The following is a 21,974-nucleotide window of genomic DNA, read 5'->3' on the forward strand; positions in this document are numbered from 1 at the left end:
AGTATGACAGGGCTGCGCAACATCGAGGGCCGAAGGGTCTGTACTGCACTGTAATGTTCTATGTTCTATGCTCTTGCCTATATTATAAATGTTAACACCATTACAGTCCATCAACTGAAGGTTCTCTTACAATGAGAGGCAATCTCAGCAAAAAATTCACAGTTTACTTGGAGGTTACTTCGCTGGAAAATACAGAACACAGGAGTACAGTCAAGACAAATGCAAGTCCATCGGAAAAGGCTGAAGAAACTCCCTTACTTCTTAGATCATTTCAGGAAGGAGATGGGGTTTACAGGATTCACAAAAAGGAAGGTTATAACTTTAATTCTGATTTATGAATGTTGATATGGTGTGGGTCAATCGCAATTCTAAGATGACCAATTTTTCACTCAGTGATGTGAATCTTTCAAATTCTCTCACGCAGAAGGATGTGGACTCCAGGTGAGATGGATGGGATGGACCCTTGGTTTCTTAGGAGATCAAGGGATGGGGGGTGGGGGGTGGGGGGAATCCGAAAAAGTAGAGTTGAGGCAGAAGATCAGCAACGATTGTATTGAATATCAGAAGAGCAGGTCAGGGACCATATGACACACTGCTGCATACTTCCCAGTGTCATGTTTAGAGGGTTGATGAGTTTCAAATTTTTAAAACAGTCTTGGTGAAAAATAGCTATATATCAAAGTTGAAATGATGTATGACTTAAACACAAATTTGAAAGTGATAGCATTCCCATGCACCTTGTTCTAGATGATGGGTTGAGAGCACTACCAAAAATGCATCAATTATTGCTAATATCAACCTTGGACAAAAATTAGACTTGGAGGAGTTTACATACGCCCTAAGTTCTGGAATTATCTCTCTCCAGCTCTCTACTTTCCTCCTTTAATGCACACATTAAAACTTAACATAGTCAAGCGTTTGGTCATCTGACCAATTATTTCCTTACAAGGTCCAGTACGTTCTTTACAATGCCTAGATAAATCCCTGGAATGTTCCATTAAGTTAAAGTGCCAAAAAGTGCCATATAATTACAGATTCCTGGCATTATTGGTTTCTGGTCTGTTAATGCATGTTTAACTTTTGACTGAAAAATAATTAATATTAGCATATTTTATTTTAAAAACATGCTAATTTCAATGCATGAAATACAAGCACAAGAGTGGTTATGGTTATGGTGCCGATGGAAATGTTTACCACTGAAATTAAGTACTCTGAGGTCACATCAGTAGGATTTGACATCATAAATATTTGGATAGTAACACCAAATCTCATGCGCCTATAATTCTCATGTCAGTGATGTACAACATGGCAACAAAGTCTGGACTACCTTTTAATTAAACTTTTAATTGCAATGTGTCTTGGTTTCAAAAATGGACATATCGGGTAAGATGATTCCAGGTGCAAATTCAGTGGGTATCTAGACAGGGACCTTTGAATGTTACACCTAAAAGACGCTAAGGGAAATTCAAATGGCAACCCTTCAAAGGAAGAACTGAAATTCAAAACAAATTAAATTGCGATCAATTGTGGCTACAGGGGGTGACACCCCATACTCTCAGCAGAAAGCCAATCCTGTGGATTATGTCCCAAACTGCAGACATGTTTGTGTCTTCATCTTTCAAGGATACCACGAACAGGGATTAAAAGTTAGATCAAACCCTGGTCTATGTGCACTAGTGGGCAAAGGTTGGTGTCTTGAGTGTCACAGCTGTAAAACCCTTTGTTATCTTTGTTTCACAAATTTAAAGAAAGGAAGTTGTCCTTCTTTGCCAAAGCCAGGATTCAAATAAAACCGCAGTTGAAAGGAAATGACACAAAGACTTTCAGCTGACCGGCAAAGTCAAGCATCTCCAAATCAACTGTTCGCTTATCAACATCAGTGCTACCAATATCATCTAATGCAATAACTGCAACATCCCAAAGAACTGATAGACTGATTAGTATATATTTACTTGAAAACATTTCGCTTTTGTGGGCTCACTTCTCATATCTAATCTGTGTTACATTATTATTTCTTCTCATGTATCACTTACAATAATATGTAAATATACTCTTTTCTTGATCCAAGACAATAAAACAAATTCATTTTAATGAATTTGGTGTGGGAGAAAAAAGTTATCTACAAGGGAAGGGTTCTCTTTTAAATTAAATAGACCAAGGTTGAAACTGACTTTTAATTCCTGCTTGTGTGTCATCTTGAAAAGAAGGAAACAAAACTTCTGCAGTTTGAGCCATAGTGCCTCAGAGATGGCTTTGGTAGTGCAGGCGGTGGATGAGGGAAGAGAGTCAGCCCTTGTAGCCACATGAGACCAAGGTTCTGACTTGCCTATCTCCCTTTAAAGGGCTGCAATTTGAAGTTCCCCAGCACCTCTAGCTACATCATTCCCAGTTTCCTCTCCAGACAGCCACTGAATTTACATCCACAGTCAGCTTTTGTAACACACGTTGCAATTTCTAGTTGAATACATCCATTTTGTGATCGGGGTTACAGTGTGTCATCACGACATAGATCACTTGGCACAGGATGATAAGTAAATGAAATTTGGAAACAGGACAAAGGCTTTTCAGCTGCGCTATAAAATCAAGCATCTCAAAACCAACTGTTTACCTACCAACATTAGTGCTCTCAGTATCACCCAATGTAACAACTACAACATACCAATGTGTGGTCTTCAAAACAATTCACAGGCTGATTTAAAACATTTTAGTTTTTCTGGGCTCACTTATTTCTAATCCACGTGTTGCGTTATTACTTCTTCTTGAATTTATTAAATTATAATTCAACAAAGCCTGGTTAAATTGGCTTTTAAAACAAATTTATTTGGTCTGGGAGAAAGGCAAGCAAAGGAAAAGGATTCCTTTCTAAATTAACCTTGTTGTGACCAATGGAAAAGTGGATAAATAAAGGGAGCTATTTCACCATCACTTACCCAGGATCAGTCTGGAACTGTAATAAATTGGGAACCTCACCCAGGAACTGGTCATAACATCGGTGACATCTACCTAAAAATCAATATCACAGTGGTCTGTTCCTCAGTCACATCTAACAGCTCTTCACCCTTCATGGCATCTCCTCATGTAATCACAGAAAGTTTAACTCTAGATCTTTAACTTTCACCATCCTCACTATCCAACACACCTTCCAAGTAAATCAGCTAAGTACATAAACCTCTTTCAATTTAGACTATTGTATTCTCCTCTACATTGGTGGCACCAAATCCAGACTTGGTGGCCCCTTTTTGGAACACCTCTGTTCTGTCCAATAAGAAATATTCCAGACTTCCAAACTCTTGCCATTTCAATTCACCATTTTGCTCTCATATTAGCATTTCTCTCCTAAACCTACTATAGTATTCCAGTGAAGCCCAGTACAAGATGGAGGAACAGATCTCCTTTTCCACTTAGGCACTTTATAGTCTTCAAAGTTCAACATTAAGTTCAAGTGTGAACATTGTCCTCTATTTTGATTATAACGCCTTTCCCTTCCAGTGTTGTGATGGCTTTCCTTGGGATGGCTTTCAGCAGAGCTGATAACAGTAACACACAATCTTCACCTATCTCTATCCTCTATTACTACAGTGTTCCCCAAACGTTAACTCTATTTGTCTCTCCACGTTTTTTTTTTATTTGTACATGGCATGGCATACATCGCTAGCTGGGCCCCAATTTCCCCTTGACCTGAATGGCCTACTAAGCCATTTCAGAGGACAGTTAAGAGTCAATCAAGTTACTATAAATCTGGAGTCATGGGTGGGCCAGACCAGAAAAGGATGACAGATTTACTTCCCTAAAGGACAGCAGGAAACCAGATAGATTTTTATGACAATTGACAATGGTTATATAGTTACCATTGGGTCAGATTCCAAATGAACTATTTGGTGGGATTTGAAATCATGTGCCCAGAGCAGTAGCCTGGAGTTCTGAATTACTAGCCCAGTGACATTACTGCCTCCCCTTTACTGCTGACCTCCTGAGTTTTTTTTTCTTTTCCCCAGCGCATGCAGTACTTTGTTTTTACAAAAGCAGATAATTTGCCCATGATCACATTGCTGAGTCTGGAAAGTTTGCTATGTGCAAAATAATTGACACATTTTTAAAATTACAACAGGACCACAATTAAAGTATTTCATGAAGAAGTCTTTTGAAAAGTTCAACAGTAGTGAAGAACACTGTATCAATGTAAGTTTTTTATCCCCTATTAAAGCAATTATAAGATCACCTTATAAGAGCAATTAATGCCTACCACATCAATACATTACAGGTACTCAAACTTTGCTGCAATTAACACTAAGTTTTGGAATTCCTTCCCAAGTTTTTCTCCTTTTCATTAAACCTACTAAGTTTTTGGTCATTTGACCTAATACCTCATCCCTTAAACCATATATCAACACTTGTTTATGTTCCTGTTACACCATGTCAAAAATGCTCTATAAAGTGAATATATCAGTGACTTTTATTTAGTTGCTGCACAATTCTCCTTAAAAATGTTGAAAGATTCATATTTCATGGTGATTAAATACCAACTGTGACCTAAAGATTTTCCTAACTGCAGAGTAGAATGCCAACTCATGCTGGTTAATTAATTAAGATCAGGTAAAAGCTGCACTGGAAGCAAAACTCAGATTTGGTTCAAATACTGACATTGTTACTCATTTTATTTAAGTATTAGTTGATAAAGCGTGGTGCTGGTAAAAGCACAGCAGGTCAGGCAGCATCCAAGGAGCAAGAGACTCGACGTTTTGGGCATAACCCTTCTTTGGACACAGAGCCCCTAGTACAGTGGTATCTTGTTTAATAAGTATATTTACCCTGTACATATTAAAGATAAAGAACTGAGAATAGAATTAGAAATGCGTATCACACCATGTGCCATCTATGAAGGTTTTGATGAAAAGGCTGCACAGTGACTAGGATTGAAACTGATCTTATCATTAAAGGGTAATACTTTTGTCCCAGTCTTCTGAAATTCTCCTTGTAAATCGGGCTGTTATTCCATCTCTCTGTGGCTTCTTGAGTCTTACAGTATCAACTTCTATTTGGTGTGTAGCTGTTTCTCCATTTTAAAGAAAATGATTTTTCATTAAAAGTTGTACAAATTAAGCCTTTTTCAAAAAGTCAGTATAGGTAAAGGGATAATTGACCTACCAATGTGCTGAGAACCTTTATGGTTCGATGATCTCTGATGAAAAGCGCACCATAAATATTGAATTGTGCATGGCTGTGATGCAGTGCATAATTTCATATTCTATTGATAACACTTTACAATTATACAATAAGAATCATCCTTTAAAAATAAAAAATAGCTTTCAACACATGTAGAACTGTACCTTCACATGTTATCACATGTAAAAGGAAAACAACATTTTTTTTATATGAGCAAAGTAAGGAGCAACATTGCTTTGTGTTATTCACATGAACTCTGTATAAAATGCCTGTCTAATTTTTCTCAATAGTAGCATTGAGCTCTTTTCCAATAATTAAAAATTTTGATTTGATTAGTGATTGAGAAATTAAAGTATATTTAGTTTTACTGTGGTTAGTTGTGAAATGATTCCATCAAGAAGGAAGCAAATAGGCCCAAATAAAAAGTAAGGTCATTGTTTTATGTTCTTTAATTGGTTTCATTTTGTAACAAAGCATGTAACAGGCCTATGTGAATGAATTAAAGCACTTACATACCAAATAGAGTGCAAAAGGCCTCTGCACATGCATAGGGAATAGTGGTTAGAAAGAGTTAATATTCATTCATTTATGGTAGTTTGATGCACAAGAAAGAACTTCAGCCAATAGAACAGAAGATGACATTCGAGCCCAGGCAATTAGCATCCTGAAGTAGATGCAGTGAAAACTACTGCGTTTATCGAGCATTAGTTCTCGTGTATTGGTTATGATAAATGTAATCAATTTCATAAAATGCATGAAACCATACTCGTCCAGAATGAGTCTTGTAAATAATCAGGAGAGTGAGTACTGCAGATGCTGGAGATCAGAGTCGAAAAGTGTGGTGCTGGAAAAGCACAGCAGGTCAGGCAGCATCTGATGAACAGGAGAACACTCCTGATGAAAGGCTTATGCCCAAAATGTCAATTCTCCTGCTCCTCTGATGCTGCCTCTGACCTGCTGTACTTTTCAAGCATCACACTTTTCAACTTGTAAATAATCAGGACCAGCTTTTAGATCAAGCCAAAATGACCAGTCTATAATTATAATTTACTTAGGTCTTTCAGCTAGAAGTTAAATTGTACCCAATTATACTTGGTGCACACAGTTTCTCCAATCCAACTACATCAGTAAACTGTATCTATAACATACACAAAAGACACTGTCAATTGTTAACAATGATCTAAAATTGATAGCGATAACAGAACCTAGTACTGGCATTATTGTCACCTCCATAATCTCCACCTATCTTGTCAACTTGTGGTCAAAACTACCAAGAAAAAATGTTCTTTTACTGAAATATTCATTATTAATTTATGAAGACTCAAATACTATGAACATGACTAGTTAAAAATTCCCCAGACGAATTAGGTAAAACAAAAACTTACCTTGTGGTCCATCAAGTTTTGCTTTCTTAACTGAAAAAAGAAGAAAAAGAATTATATTCTATTTGAAGTTTAACTTCAGTCACTGCAGTAAGTATTCAGAATAATTCAATGATCATGCACACTCCGAGATGGAGTTCATAGAACCAAGTTTACAATATTGTGTCCTTAATTCTGATCCTTACTTCACAAGTATAGCTACTGCTAGGCAGTCAAAAAATGTTTTTGACTAATTTGGAATAATAATTTTGTTTAGGTATTAATAGAATTACATCAAAATAAATTCCACACGTAAATGAAGGGCTGAACTTAATGGTTGCAACAGCTGTACAGAGCTGGCAGAAATCACACGACAATCATTTTCAGGATCCCTGACAAATTAAATGTCAAATAAAAGTAAAATGCTGGAGGAACTCAGCAGACTTAGCAGCATCGGTGAAGAGTGAAGCAGATTCTTAAATGTCAGTCAGGTAGCTGATCCCAACAAGGGGATACGGGCTACTGTGTGAGGGGATGGAGAATGTGGAGTGGGTCCTTAAGCAGGAACAGCCCTTGCTGCACATCATCCCTCCATATGACAGAGAATGCCCAATCAAGGGGCATTTGGGAATTCATTCTGCCCAAGGTTTGCAATAGGAGCATTCCATTTTACTCTTGTAGTCTAGGATTCTCTTTCTAAATGTCTACTTCTTTCTACATTTGGACTCAGTCTCAAAAACTTCTTCAAAATTCATCACTTTCGCCTTCACTCACTTCCTCAACTCTTCTACTAATACCTTCCATGTCTAATTCCCATTTTGAAACACTGATGTTTTAAACACTTTAAGAATACAAACTCACAATTCTAATGAATATTTCTGAAATTGTTGATTGAGCACAATCACACTAATTTGCTTTCAGGAGGATGACAGTTTTATTGCTGTTATGAATGTAACAATTTATTGATAGAAGGCTCATTGGAATTTTGTGTTTGTTGCAATAATGCACCTATCAGTGATGAAACACAGTGCCATGTCCGTTAGCAGAATAGTACACTAATGCCCAAGCTTGAAAAAGTATATAGTATAAACTCGAACACACATCTATTTCCAGTATAATTCATGTTCTCTATTTTACTTCAAGATGTGAATAAAGAATTGCTAAAAGCAGTGGTAGCAGCTATGACTAAAGTTTCCAGCAGAAACGTTTATTGTCACCAAGAATAGACAAGCAAAAACTCAATTTCCTTTCGCAACTTCAGAAAGCACCGATTTTGTGATCCCATAATTTGCGTATTGTAAACTTTCGCTGTTTTGATCAGAGATTCAGAATAATTGATTCGTTCTCCTTCATCAAATTGCAAAACAAAATGGCAGAGTACCCTTTTGTTGCAATCAACAAAACAAATTACCACCTATAATTTGGAGCACCGTAACCTGAATAGAATTACAGCTTTATGATGAAACATAGTGCTCATACAGATATTAAAAAATGGGCTTCAAGAAATAAATGTTCCGTGCTACCCATATTCAGATTAATCCTGTTGTTTCACAGTAGAATACAAGCTTTCATTTATAGAATTCCTACAGTTGAACACAATTGAGTACAATCAATAAAGTAAATTGAAAATTTCAAATAGAAATTCAAAATGCCCACAGCACTGAAGCCTTATTCCAATTTAAATAAATATTTACATAATTATAAAACACAGATCAGTACATGCTGGAGATCTGAAACAAAAACAGAAATTACTGGAGGTTTGGCATTTGTGCAAGAGAATAAAGTTAATGTTTTGAGTCCAGTGACTTCATCAGAACTCGGCTCTATTTTTTGAAATAAATTATTATATTCAATGTTAAGGAAACACAAAAGAGTGTTTTGTTTTGAAGCAGGTACAATCAGTTAAGAATACTGAAGCATCTTGATCGGCTGCCTTTGCCCCACAATGACTTTACTTGAAAGCCTGCAAATATAGTTCATACATGAAAATGTCTTCCTCACATAACAGCACAGTCCATTTAAAAGTCTCTGTCAAATGTACTTGTCAGCTGTCAGCTGTCAGTAGGAATAATTCAAAAACAGCATAAAGAACCAGGAAGATGTAAATCAGGAAAGCTCCACTCATTGCACACTTTTCACTATATCGTTTCAGCAATTCAGGAGACAGATTTTAGAAAAACCTTTTCAATCTGTTTGCTAAATTACCTACATAGTGCAGTTATTATTTTAACAACTAATCTTGGCAACGTTGACAATACTGGGTATTTTGTTTAAAGGTTAGAAATAACTGATTAAATTACACTTGTCCAGCATATGTCATATTTGCACAGCTTACACAGTAGGGACATCGCTAAGTATCATTAACATCTATAAACAGTAACTAGATTTGCTTTTTAAAATTGAAAAGTGCAGTGTTGGAAAAGCACGGCAGGTCAGGCAGCACCCAAGGAGCAGAAGAGTCAACATTTCAGGCATAAGCCCTTCTTCAAGAATGACTGGGCGAGGGGGGAAGGGGGCATGGAAGGAAGAAGGGGGCTGAGAGATAAATAGGAGGGCGAGGGTGGAGGGATGGCAGGTGGTGGCTGGAAAGTGATAGGTAGATGCAGGTGGGGGGGGTGATAGTGATAGGTCAGAGGGGAGGGTGGAACAGATATGTGGGAAGGAAGATGGACAGGTAAGACAGGTCAAGAGAGTAGTGTCGAGTTGAAGGGTTGGATCTGGGATAAGGTGGGGGAGGGAAGATAAGGAAATTGGTGAAGTTGACATTGATGCCATGTGGTTGGAGGGTCACAAGGCAGAAGATGAGGCGCTCTTCCTCCAGTCATCATGTGGTTTGGATTTGGCGGAGGATGCTCGCAACAATTCTTTAGCAGAGTGTAAGGGGGAGTTGAAGTGGTCGGCCACAGGGCAATGGGGCTGTTTGGTGCATATGTTTCAGAGGTGTTCCCTGAAACACTCTACGAGTTGGCATCCCACCTCCCCAAAGTAGAGGAGACCACATTGAGATAAACAGACAGTAGATAAGGTGTTTGGATGTGCGGGAAAATCTCTGCCTGATGTGAAAGATCCTTTGGGACCTTGGACGGAGGTGAGGGGGAGGTGTGGGCGCAGGTTTTACACCTCTTGCGGTAGCAAGGGAAGGTATTGAGAGTGGAGAGTGGGTTGTTGGGGGGGGGGGGGGGTGGACCTAATGAGGGAGTCGTGGAGGGAATGGTCTCAGAGGAATGCTGATAGGGGTGGGGAGGGAAATATATCTCTGGTGTTGGGGTCTGATTGTATGTGGTGGAAAGGGTAGAAGATAATGCACTGTATCCAGAGATTAAAAGGGTGGAAGTTGATGACTGGGGCAGGGTTCTATCCTTGTTGCGGGTGGAGGGGTAGGGCTCCAAGGCAGAAGGCAGAGGAGATGCGCTGGACGGCATTGTTGATCATGTGGGAGGATAACTGCAGTTCTTGAAATAGGAGGCCATCTGGGATGTCCTGGAATGCAATTGCTCCTCCTGGGAGCAGATACGACGGAGGCAGAGGAATTGGAAATAAGGGACTGCATTTTTACAGGAGGAGCGGGGTAGGTGGAGCTGTAGTCCAGGTAGATGTGGAAGTTATGGACATTAAATTCAAATGCACTATTGAGATGGATCAGGAGATGGAGACGGAGAGGTCCAGGAAGGGGAGAGAGGTATCCGAGATAGCTCAGGTGAACCTAACATCAGGGTGGAAGGTTTTTGTGAAGTTGACATCCTCTTGGAGGTTAAATATGCAATGCTACCCATATTCGGATTAATCCTGTTGTTTCACAGAGTGGTACAATCTTTCATTTATAGAATTCCTATAGTTGAATACAATGAGTACAAATCAATAAAATAAATTGAAAATTCCAAATAGAAATTCAAAATGCCCATAGCACTGATGCCTTATTCAAATTTAAATCAGTAATTACATTACTATAAAATAAATATGTGCATGGTGGAGATCTGAAACAAAATTGCTGGAGCACATTTGGCAGCATTTTCTTATAACGCAAGATCATAACAGAATGGAACAATCGCATTATATCAGGACCATTGTGCATTGCTGAATCAAACTTTTACTGCACGAAGTACAGTTGGTTCTAATTAAGGCGAATGTTCCAAGATCGTACAAGAATGGAACAATCGCATTATGTCAGAACCATTGTGCATTGCTAAATCAAACTTTTACTGCACGAAGTACAGTTGGTTCTAATTAAGGCAATTGTTCCATTCTTGTACGAACTTGCATTATAAGAAAATCGTGCAATAGCCACACCATTTAAACTCATGGGGCCAGAAATGAGTTATAGCCAATACAGGTAAGGAAAGTTTGTGTTCTAGAAATAACAGTCTAAATTCTTCAAACATGGTAAGTGTATGGAATGAGCTGCCAGAGAATGTGGTGGATGCTGGTACAATTGCAACATTTAAGATGCATTTAGATGGGTATATGAATAGAAAGGGTTTGGAGGGATATGGGCCGGGTGCTGGCAGGTGGGAGTAGATTGGGTTGGGATATCTGGTCGGCATGGACAAGTTGGACCGAAGGGTCTGTTTCCATGCTGTACATCTCTATGACTCTATGACTATGTTAAAACCAATTTACACTTAAGAAACATGTTATAGAAGAACAGACTGTAGTTTTATTTTCCAATTTCTGCTAAATTGTACTATTTCCAAAGTTTAGAGTATTTATTTGTTTTTCTCCAGAAGCTTCAAATTTTAGTATTTTGATCATGCTGAGTTGCAAGCTCCTCAGGATTAATAATAAACCTGTTTGCAATAATCAGTGTACTAGAATTATTATGGGTTTACAATAATAATATATACATTTTGAAAAGAGCATGAACTCAAAATCTTTTCAGTCTTAAATGAATTTAAAAACTTATCAAAACAGAAGCACAAAATAACTTAGCAACATTGATACAATGTATGAAACAAGTAGTCTACTTCTCCAAAACTGTGGCTGAAAGATTTTCTGATTTAAATAAGATAACTAATAATTACAATAGTTTATTTTCAATAATAGCATTTACAAATGAGAACTTTCAACATTCCTCAATTGAACAGAGTTTACTTATTAGTTAAGCTGATTTAAATTAGAGGTTCATCTAAACTCAATTACATCCAGAACCAAATATTTATGAAACCTAGATAACATAACAGCAAAAGTGCCACAATGTTACCAGACCACAGGGCTGTTCTCTCATCAGAGAGGCAGAGATGAGTGGTAGCAGTTTAACCCAAAAGTCACCATGTCTCAGTAGGTTTTGTTCGAATTTAGTTAGTCGTAAAACAGTTCCCATTGTCTCAGACAAATGGCAGAGGTCAAAAGTCAGTTCTTTAGTTTATGGTTTTATGATCAGTTTCATAGTTTAATCAAATGTAAGCTAAGGCTAATAATATAAAAAAGGATAAATGTTTTTACTCAAAGACTTTTTTTAAATCTAAATCTTAAAATGGCTCAAGCATTTGACAGGCCTATGGGTGTATACGTGCGCGTTTGTGTGCACATACCTTTGGATTTACTCTCTGTAGTAAACATTGTAGTCACTTTGATCCTTGTAGAAACATCAACTGACACATTTGGAATGTAGGATCATCACTGGGAAGTGACATTTCCTACTCTATCTAGATACACAGTTGTCCTTTGATGCTGTGTTACCTTGGTTAATATTTGTGAAGTTGGTAAGCTAAAAGGACAAGCTGTTACAAAAGTTATTGGCACGTCAAATACTGAATCAGGAGACAAGTGAAAATGATATCCATAAGATGACAGCTGGCTTTCAAGAAAACAAATCAGGAATTGAGTAAATGCTACCTAGCCAGTCCAATACTGACCATGAACTTTCCCACACTAAAAAGCCAATTAAAAAGTAAGGATGTCACAAATCATACACAAGAGTTCCCATCAAAAAGGGTTTTAAAAATTGTGAATCTTAGGAATTTGGTGCACAAGAAGGAAGTAAGAAAAACCTCAGAGAAAAAAAAGAGATTGAGACTTGTGCCAAGTCAAATCAGTATCATGAATTGGCATCCCAAAGTTGCTCAAATGAAAAAGTGTTTTATTGAGAATTATTACTTTATGATAGGTTTAATGAATTCTGTAAAACCTTTAACATATTTGTACTTACAACGAGTCTTAGAAACTAATCAAAACTGGTAAAACTTTGATTCTATCAAATTCGGTCTATAATCATAATTGATTTGGTGTTTACAATTGAAGAGAACCCTAAAATCCTACACGTGGGGGCTTAATTAAGCAACCTTCATCCAGGATGGTGTCAAGATTTTTGAATGTTGCTGGTGCAGCCCTCACCCAGAGAAAAGGAGGGCATTCTATTACATTCCTGATATGTATCTTGTAAATGGAAGACAGGTTTTGGGATGAGTTAATTTGCTACAGAATTCTCAGTCTCTGACCCACCTTTATTGCCAGTGTTTATATAACTGGCCCAGTTCAGTTTTGAATAAATAAATGCAGATGAAACTCAACGGCAGTTACAGCTAAAACAATACATGAGCTCACCTGCAGAGATGACAATAGTTATCTTCCTATCAATCAACTGAATAAATATTAAAATAAAATAACCTAATTGACCTCTTCATTGAACGCAAGTATGTAAACTTTCAAACTGAAAAAGCCAGGAAGATCGATATGTTTACAACATCAATTCGTCTAAAGACACCGGGTATAGTTAAAACAGAAACCAATAGCTCTCTGATGATTTGCTAATTTTTCTGATGTAATTGTAAGCAGTGCAAGAAGGAAATCAATCTGGTCAAAAGCACATCACATCGAGTCTCTAATATTGCCCAATGTTCACAATAATACATATTTCATTTTCGTTACTTATTAGTGGTCAACAGTAAGAACCTAGATTTATATGCAATTGAGCATAAGCATCCCAGTAACAGCACCCCAGTTATCATACTGGACAGAACAGTAGACTTTAACACTCAGCAGGCTGAGAGAGATTTGGAAGCTTAAGATTGGATCGAGATGAATTATTCAATGTACTGAGGTTGTGAAAAAGACACTGTTCCTTGGTCCACATCTCATTTCTTTCACTATTTCTACTAGCCTTTGAAGCTTTAGAATATAAATGTCTTAATAGAGGTGGAGGAGAGGAAATTAGCAAAATGGGAACAGAGATAAGGAAATGTTGTTATGTGGAAAGAATAGAAATGCTGAGATTATTTTTCCTAGAAAGAAGGTTAAGGGGTGAATCAGTAGAAAATTAAATATCATGAAGTGTTACGAGAGAATAAATAAGGAGTATTTTTTTTATATACTAGCAGAAAGTTGAAAGAAATAATTGAGTATAGTTTACAAAATGGATTGGTGACAAGATTAATATTTGATCTGAAATATGCTCCCTAAAAAGGAGCAACAAAAGAGGATTCAATAGTAATTTTCAAAAAGCAAGTCAATACATACTGAACATGTGCATTCAGCAAGACAGGCAGTTGTCACATTGGACTGTTAAGTGGCAAAAGTCAAGATAATATATAATCCCAACTGCACATCTTGGAACACCTTTGGCTATTCAATACCTGAGCCTTCAAGGACTGGAATCATTTTAAAAAGGGACAAAAGTACTGTCTTAAAAATGGTCACAGGGATCACCTAATTCATACACATTAACCAAGTTCCATCATACTGACGTGGATTTGATCAAATAAACCCAGGGCTGAAATTAACGTTTTCCACAAGGGCAGTGAATCCAGTCAGCTACACCCCAAAAAAGGGTTCTCATCTTTTATTTTGATTTACACATTGAGAATCTTTATGTTTGAGATTAAATCTCATATTCAATTATCAAGCCTGAAAACAAGATTAACAGACATGAAATATAAAAGCAATTCCAAGGGGTTCTTTTGGCATGGATGGGAAATTGTTTGCGCAGATGTTTTTTCTTGGATGGTTTTGAGCTTTTGATGGAAAGGCACTCTATCCATAAAAGTGGAGTGTATTCTATCACATTCCTAACCAATGTCTTGCAGATAATTAACAGGCTTTGAGAATTAAGAGTTATTTGCTCCAGCATTTTTTTCAATAAATTTGTATGGTAGGGCTTCACTGTCTGGTGCAGCATTTATTGTCCATGGGAAGATGCCTTCATGAACTGCTGGAGTCCGTGTGCCTTAGATACACCCATAATGCTCTTGGGGAGGAGTTCCAGGATTTTGACCCAATGACTGTGAAGGAATGGCAATATATTTCCAGAACGGTGAGTGATTTGGAGGAGAAATTACAGGAAGTGGTGGTTTCCATTCATATGAAATAAAGATTTTTTTTAAAAAACATGAGGCACTCTCCAACTAAAATATAATTAATTACTTTTACTGTGTGGAATCAATTACAAGACTTTTGTGAGTGAAAGCGAAAATGTGAAATAGGAGCAGAAGTGGATCATTTGCCCCCTTGAATCTGTTCTGCAATTTAATACAATCATTTAATAAAATAACACGATACCTGCATCCTTTTTATTCCAATTTAGTTACCTGCACAACGTTAAAAGGATTTAGAATTCAGTACAAAAAGGAAGTTGAAAGAATACACAGTTCTGAATCCTTTGGATGTCCTTGAGGCATCCAAGATGGAAGAAGATGGAACTATGAATGCAGAACTGGACACAGGCTGAGAGGTCTCTCCCAAGTACTACTGAGTTTGACAGCACTAATTGAAAGAGAGAGAGTGTCAAAACAGATGACAAGAGATAATTGCAATAATTGTTACTGGTCCTTGTTCAAGAAAAATAACCAACTGTGGTTTCAGGTTAAAAACCTATGCCTCAAGGACATCCAAAGGATTCAGAACTGTGTATTCTTTCAACTTCCTTTTTGTACTGAATTCTAATTCCTTTTAATGTTGTGCAGGTAACTAAATTGGAACAAAAAGGATGCAGATATCGTGTTACTTTATTAAATGATTTTATTAAATTGCAGAACAGATTCAAGGGGGAAAATGATCCACTTCTGCTCCTATTTCACATTTTCGCTTTCACTCACAAAAGTCTTGTGTTTAATTCCTAACAGTAAAAGTAATTAATTATATTTTAGTTGGAGAATGCCCCATGCTTTAAAAAAAAATCTTTATTTCAGATGAATGGAAATCACCACTTCCTGCACGTTTTCCTCCAAGTCGCTCACTGTTCTGGAAATATATTGCCATTTCTTCACAGTCACTGGGTCAAAATCCTGGAACTCCCTCCCCAAGAGCATTATGGGTGTATCTAAGCCACATGGACTTCAGCAGTTCATGAAGGCATCTTCCCATGGACAATAAATACTGGACCAGATAGTGAAGCCCCATCGTACAAATTTATTGAAAAAAATGCTGGAGCAAATAACTCTTAATTCTCAAAGCCTGTTAATTATCTGCAAGACACTGGTTAGGAATGTGATAGAATACTCTCCATTTTTATGGATAAAGTGTCTTTCCATCAAAAGCTCAAAACCATCCAAGAAAAAACATCTGCGCAAATAATTTCCCACCCATCTCCTTCATTATCACTTACTCCTTAAACAGTACAGTGACAGACATTTGTATCATCTATTCTCAAAACCCTGAAACAAGGTACAAATTTGCTTAGAACAGTGGCAGGTTCACAGGGTCTCAACTCCCACCAATGCCAATTCCATCTGAATCCAGCTCCACTCAGACCCAATCCAACTTGACTCCACCAACCCCCCCCCACCTCTGACATGATTCAGATCCAATTCCCCCATATCCACAAGTCACATCTCCTTCTTTGCCCCAATTCAAACCAATTTCTTGCTCAGTCCAACTTCCTACTCAGCTTATGTTTCTTCCTTTTCTGTTCCTACATGGGATCACCTATTCACGGTTCAGTTAAATTGCAGTCTAATGCTTTGAAGCCATTGACCGCATTAAAATGGACTTTCACTGTACACTTGTAGTACCTGCATTGGAGAGACTCACCTAGAGTCATTCAACAGTAAATTCCACAGCCATGATCTCTAACACAAGGACAGTAGACAAATGACACAATGAAAACCAGCAAGTTACCCAGCCAAGTCACACACATTTGGAACAATTTCACCATTCCTACATGTTGCTGAGTCAGAATCCTAGAGTTTTCTGATTAGCAGCATTATGGGTGTACCTGTGCCATATGGTTTGTAGCTATTCAAAAAGGGTGGTATCACATTCTCAAGGTCAGTTAGGGATGGGCAATAGATGATGGTCTTGCCACAATGCCGATTTCCCATGAATTTTTAAAATAATTGTAGCATGACAGGGCTGGATAGGATAGATCTTTTAAACAGTGGCTGCTTTCTGCACTATATGATTTTTAAAATACCAGCAGAAATGAGACAGTACAGGCAAACTTTGGTATGATCTTGGTGAAGAGAAACAAGGAGATGATTAGAGAGACGGAGGTGCTAATGTGAATAAAATACAAAAGGGGTTTGGGTAATATCACAGTGGGATAGCCTACGTAGTCATTGAAATGGGTAAAACCAAAATCTATTGGTAAGAAGTGTTTAAAAGTTAAAAATCTTTTAAATAATCAAATTTCACCATTCCAAAATAGAAATTCTCCAGCGAATCATATTCCCTTAAGTCTCCACCCACAACTTCCCAGAAATATGTTTACCAGTCATCATTCAAAATCTTGTTTAGTGAGTGATAATACCTATGCATGCCTGCCAGTGAATTAAAAGATAATGCACTCCAGCTTTTCAAATGTAAAATGTGTACAAAATCAGAGAAAATCCCATCTAACAAGGGAAACATTGAAAGGAAAGGAAGGTAGGAGATGCATTTCAATCAGCTTCTTTTATACAAATTCCTATTGCACTAGAATTCTGCTTAGTAACATCATGTCTGGAGGCAGTGTGTAAAGATTACATGCTGGAATTGACTGTTTATTAACAACTGTGTGGAGACGGGGGTGTAAATGTTAATCTGTGAAATGTATAGTTTTGGGTACACTGAAAAAGGTCACCATGTACAATACATACAATGTGAATCATAAATGTATCCTTTATACAAAAAAAGTCATCATGATTCTTTACCACTTAGGGAATTTTCATGAACAGTTAAGAAAATAATCAGCTGCAGAATGAAGCAAAGTATAGCTGATGCTTCAGTAAACCACACATTTAATAGATTCACTGTTTAATTCTACTGCCAACTGTTCACAAATGTCATACCCACAACACAGTGTTCCAAGAACTGGGATTAGTTCGTACTCTATCTTGTGCTTCACATTTCCATCTCATGATCATGTTTAAGTGACTAATAGTGTAAGAATTTTAATAACAATAAAAAACTGATGAACGTTATGTAAGATCATTTAGAGTATATACTATAGAAACATGTGTTTGTCCAACGAGTTACTTCTAGCCTTTAGAGTCCCAGCAAGCCTGCTCCCATCATTTCTCAACTGAATCTATAATTGCGATCATCTATTCCCATCTCTCTCTCTCTCTCTCACCTTCTGTATTTTTCTCTTCAATCATTTGCTTCAGTCAATCCCTATGGCAACAAGTTCCAGATTCTAACTACTCTTTGGTGAAGATGTTTCTTCAGAATTTCCTAATTGGGTGGTTTGTGACTATTTTATATTGATGTCCTCTGTTATGACTGTCTTTCTATTTACTCTATCAATATTTATAAATTTTTATAAATCTACCTTTTATAAATTTTAGAGATCTACATTTGATCACCCGTCAATCTTTTTTCAGGGGTAAAAAGGGAACCAAGCTATGAATTATGTACTCATAACACCTTAAAAAGATATTTATAAACATGAGTGGGCCATTTAGCCTCTGAAGCCTCTTCCACCATTCAACAGGATCACAGCTGATCTGATATTCTTCACATTAACTTTCATAGAATCCCTGTATTGTGGAAACAGGCCATTTGGCATAACAAGTCCACGCTGACCCTCCGAAGAGTATCCCACTCAGACCCTTTCCCCTACCCTATTACTCTACACTTACCCCGACTAATGCATCTAACCTACACATCCCTGAACACTATGGGCAATTTATCATGGCCAATACACCTAACATGCACATCTTTGGATTGTGGGAGAAAACAAGAGCACCCAAAGGAAACTCACAAGATACAGGGAGAATGTGCAACTCCAACAGATAGTCGCCCAAGGCTGGAATCAAACCTGGTTCAGTGGTACTGAGAGGCAGCAGTGCTAACCAGTGAATCATGCCGCCCATAACTTTCCTTGCCTTTTCTTGTAACACTGGATTCCCCTGCTGATCAAGAACCTCTCTTAGCCTTAAAATATACACAAAGACTCTGCCCCCACAGGTTTCTGTGGCAAGGAATTCCAAATACTTTCAACTCTCAAAAGAAATTCTTCCTCATCTCAATGATAAATTATCACCTTTTTACTTTCAGACAATGCCCTCTGGTCCTAGACTCTGAGAAAACATCCTCTCATTTACCCTGTCAAGTCCTTTAAGAATCCAATGTTTCAATGAGATCACCCTTCATCTTTTTAAACTCCAGTGTGATGAATTCCCAACCTGTTTAACCTTTGCTCATCCTTCCATATCAGGGATAATCCGAGTGAACTTGCTCTGAACTGCATCTAATGAAATGATTTTTTTCTGAAATAAGGGGACCAAAACTGCTCACAATATCTCCAAATGTGGTCTCACCAACACTTTGTACAGCTGCAGAAAAAAAACTTCTAACCCCAGAAACTAAGGACTAAAATTCCATTAGCCTTCCTGATTAACTGCTGCACCTGTGTGCTAGCTTTGCATTTCATGCACAAGTAACCCAAAGTGCCTTAGTGTTGCAACTTTCTGCCACCTAAATAATATTGTTTTGATCTCGCTTCCAAAATGAACAAATTTGCATTTTCCCACATTATGCTCATTTTGCTAACTTTTTGCCAACTTACATTACATCTTTCTGTAAACTGTTTGTATCATCCTCACAATCTGCCTTTTTGCCTTCCAAAAGACCTTTGACAAAGTGCCACACAAGAGGCTGCTGCAGAAAACAAAGATGCATGAAATTACGTGTAAAGTATTAGCATGGATAGAGGATTAGTTAACTAACAGGAAGCAAACAGTGGGGATAAATGAGTGCTGGTTGGCAACCAGTAACTAGTGGTGTGCCTCAGGGATTAGTGTTGTGACCACAATTATTCACAATTTACATAGATGATTTGGAGGTGGGTAGCACGTGTAGTGTGTCATAGTTTGCAGACAACACTAAGATAAGTTATAGAACAAAGTGTGCAGAGGACTGTGAAACTTTGCAGAGAAACATAGATACATTAAGTGAGTGGGCAAAGGTCTAGCAGATGGAATACAATGTTAATAAATGTGAAGTCATCCATTTTGGTAGGAATAAGAGTAAAAAGGATTACCTTGAATGGTAAAAAGTTGCAACATGCAGAGGGACCTGGGTGTCCTTATACATGAACGACAGAAGGTAGGTACAACAGGTAATCAGGAAGGCAAATGGAATTTTGTCCTTCATTGCTAAACGGATTGAGTTTAAAAAGCAGTGAGGTTATATTACAGATGTACAGGGTACTGGTAAGGCCACACCTGGAGTAGTGCATGCAATTTTGGTCTCCTTACTTGAGAAAGGATGTACTGGCACTAGAGGAGGTTCACTAGGTTGATTCCAGAGTTGAGGGGTTGCCTTATGAGGACAGACTGAGTAGAGTGGATTATATTCATTGAAATTTAGAAAAATGGGGGGGGGGGGGGGGGGGTGGCAAAATCTTACAGAAACATAAATTATGAAAGGAATAGATAAGATTGACATAGAGAGGATGTTTCCACTGGCAGGTGAAACTAGGATGAGAAGGCATAGCCTCAAAATTAGGGGGAGCAGAATATAGGACTGAATTGAGAAGGAACTTCTTCACCCAGAGGGTTGTGAATCTATGGAATTCCCTACCCAGTGAAGTAGTTGGAATGCTACTTCAGTAAATGATTTTAATGCTAAGACAGATTTTTTCTGAATAATGAAGGAATTAAGGGTTTCGGTGAGAGGACGGGTAAGTGGAGCTCAGGTCACGAAAAGCTCAACCATGATCTTATTGAATGGCGGAGCAGGCTCGAAGGGCCAGATGGCCTGCCCCTGCTCCTCATTTTTATGTTTTCTGCAAAATATCTAATATATGATTCTGTTTTATTCTTGACAAGAACCTCAATATCTTTATTAATCCACTGTTCTCTAATCTGTACCCTTCACTCTAACAGTAACATAATGACTCTGCATTATCATTATCACACTTTTGAAAGCCTCCCACTTATGAAATGTCCCTTGACCTGTAAACAATTTAACCCAATTAATTTTTGAAAGTTCTTGTCTCATACCATTAAAATTTGCCTTACACCAATTAAAAACTTTAATTTTTATTGAAGGCTTATTCTTTTACCTAACTATTTTAAAACTAATCGAATTATAATTACTACACCCAAAATGTTGCCCTACTATCGCTTCAGTCACTTGCCCTTATTATTACCAAAGAGACGGTCAAGGTTTATTCCTTCTCTGGTAGGAATATCAGCAACAGTCAAACACAGTTGTTTTAAAGCTGAGACTTTCATTCTCAAACTGAATATTAAATCATCAAGTTATGATCACTACTTCCTCAACAATCTTTTACACAGAGGTCATTTATTAAACCTGCCTCATTATCCATTACCAGATCAAGAAAGCCTGCTCCCTGGTTAGCTTGATGACATTTTGCTCGAGCAAACTAATACATTCTTTGAATTTGTCATCATGGCTATCCTTCCCAAGTTTATTAACCCAATCAACATGAAGATTAAAGTTACCCATAATTATTGTGCATTTTTAAGATGCTCCTATTATTTGTGGAATTATAGTCTTTTTCAGACTGCCTACTGTACAGTGCTCTGTAATTACTCCTCCCAACACCTTATTTGCATTTTTTTAACTCCTGCTCAAATAGACTCTACATCAACTGAGCCTAGATCATTCTCACTGTCCTCATTCCATCTCTTGATAAGAGTGCTTAACCCCACTACCTTTTCCACCCTCCTACCTCTCCAAATAGCCTTCAATGTTAAGTTCCCAGTTTTGATCTCCATGTAACCATGTTTCTGTAATCGTTTGAGATCATATTCATTTACCTTTATTTGCAATCAGTTCATCTACCTTATTCCGAATGCGTCATACTTTAAGCTACAAAGTGAAATAACTTCAAGGAAGATGGTAAAAATCAAAAAAAAGGAACAAATGAGTACAAGGCTAAGTAAATAACAGGAAGATGGGCAGACTAGTTAGTGGAAAGGAAGGAGGCAAGAGAGACCAACAATCTGATGATCTCAGACAAAGTAATGAATAACATCAGTGAGCTCATCACTTTAACGTTGGAGGGGAGGGTGAAAGGAGTAACAAGGGTATATATGAGATGATGCTGCTCCTTTAACAAGATTATGT

The 21,974-nt window shown here is 37.6% G+C and overlaps 1 protein-coding gene across 8 annotated transcripts in view; it reads right to left on the minus strand.

Annotated features, from left to right (window-relative positions):
- The window catches only part of LOC122565310 (protein unc-13 homolog A), a 431,554-nt gene that overhangs the window by 324,460 nt on the left and 85,120 nt on the right, over positions 1 to 21,974 (minus strand). For all 8 annotated transcript variants that reach the window (XM_087976053.1, XM_087976052.1, XM_087976055.1 and 5 more), the window contains exon 2: positions 6,549 to 6,578. Coding sequence is in view for 7 of the 8 variants with exons in the window: in XM_087976052.1 (XP_087832178.1) it covers positions 6,549 to 6,578 (30 nt within the window). In the remaining variant the exon portion in view is untranslated. The remainder of the gene's footprint in view (positions 1 to 6,548; positions 6,579 to 21,974) is intronic.

This window comes from Chiloscyllium plagiosum, unplaced genomic scaffold, assembly GCF_037043375.1.
Source record: "Chiloscyllium plagiosum isolate Xiang-an unplaced genomic scaffold, Cpla_swu_hap1 HiC_scaffold_28, whole genome shotgun sequence".
Classification (NCBI taxonomy): domain Eukaryota; kingdom Metazoa; phylum Chordata; class Chondrichthyes; order Orectolobiformes; family Hemiscylliidae; genus Chiloscyllium; species Chiloscyllium plagiosum.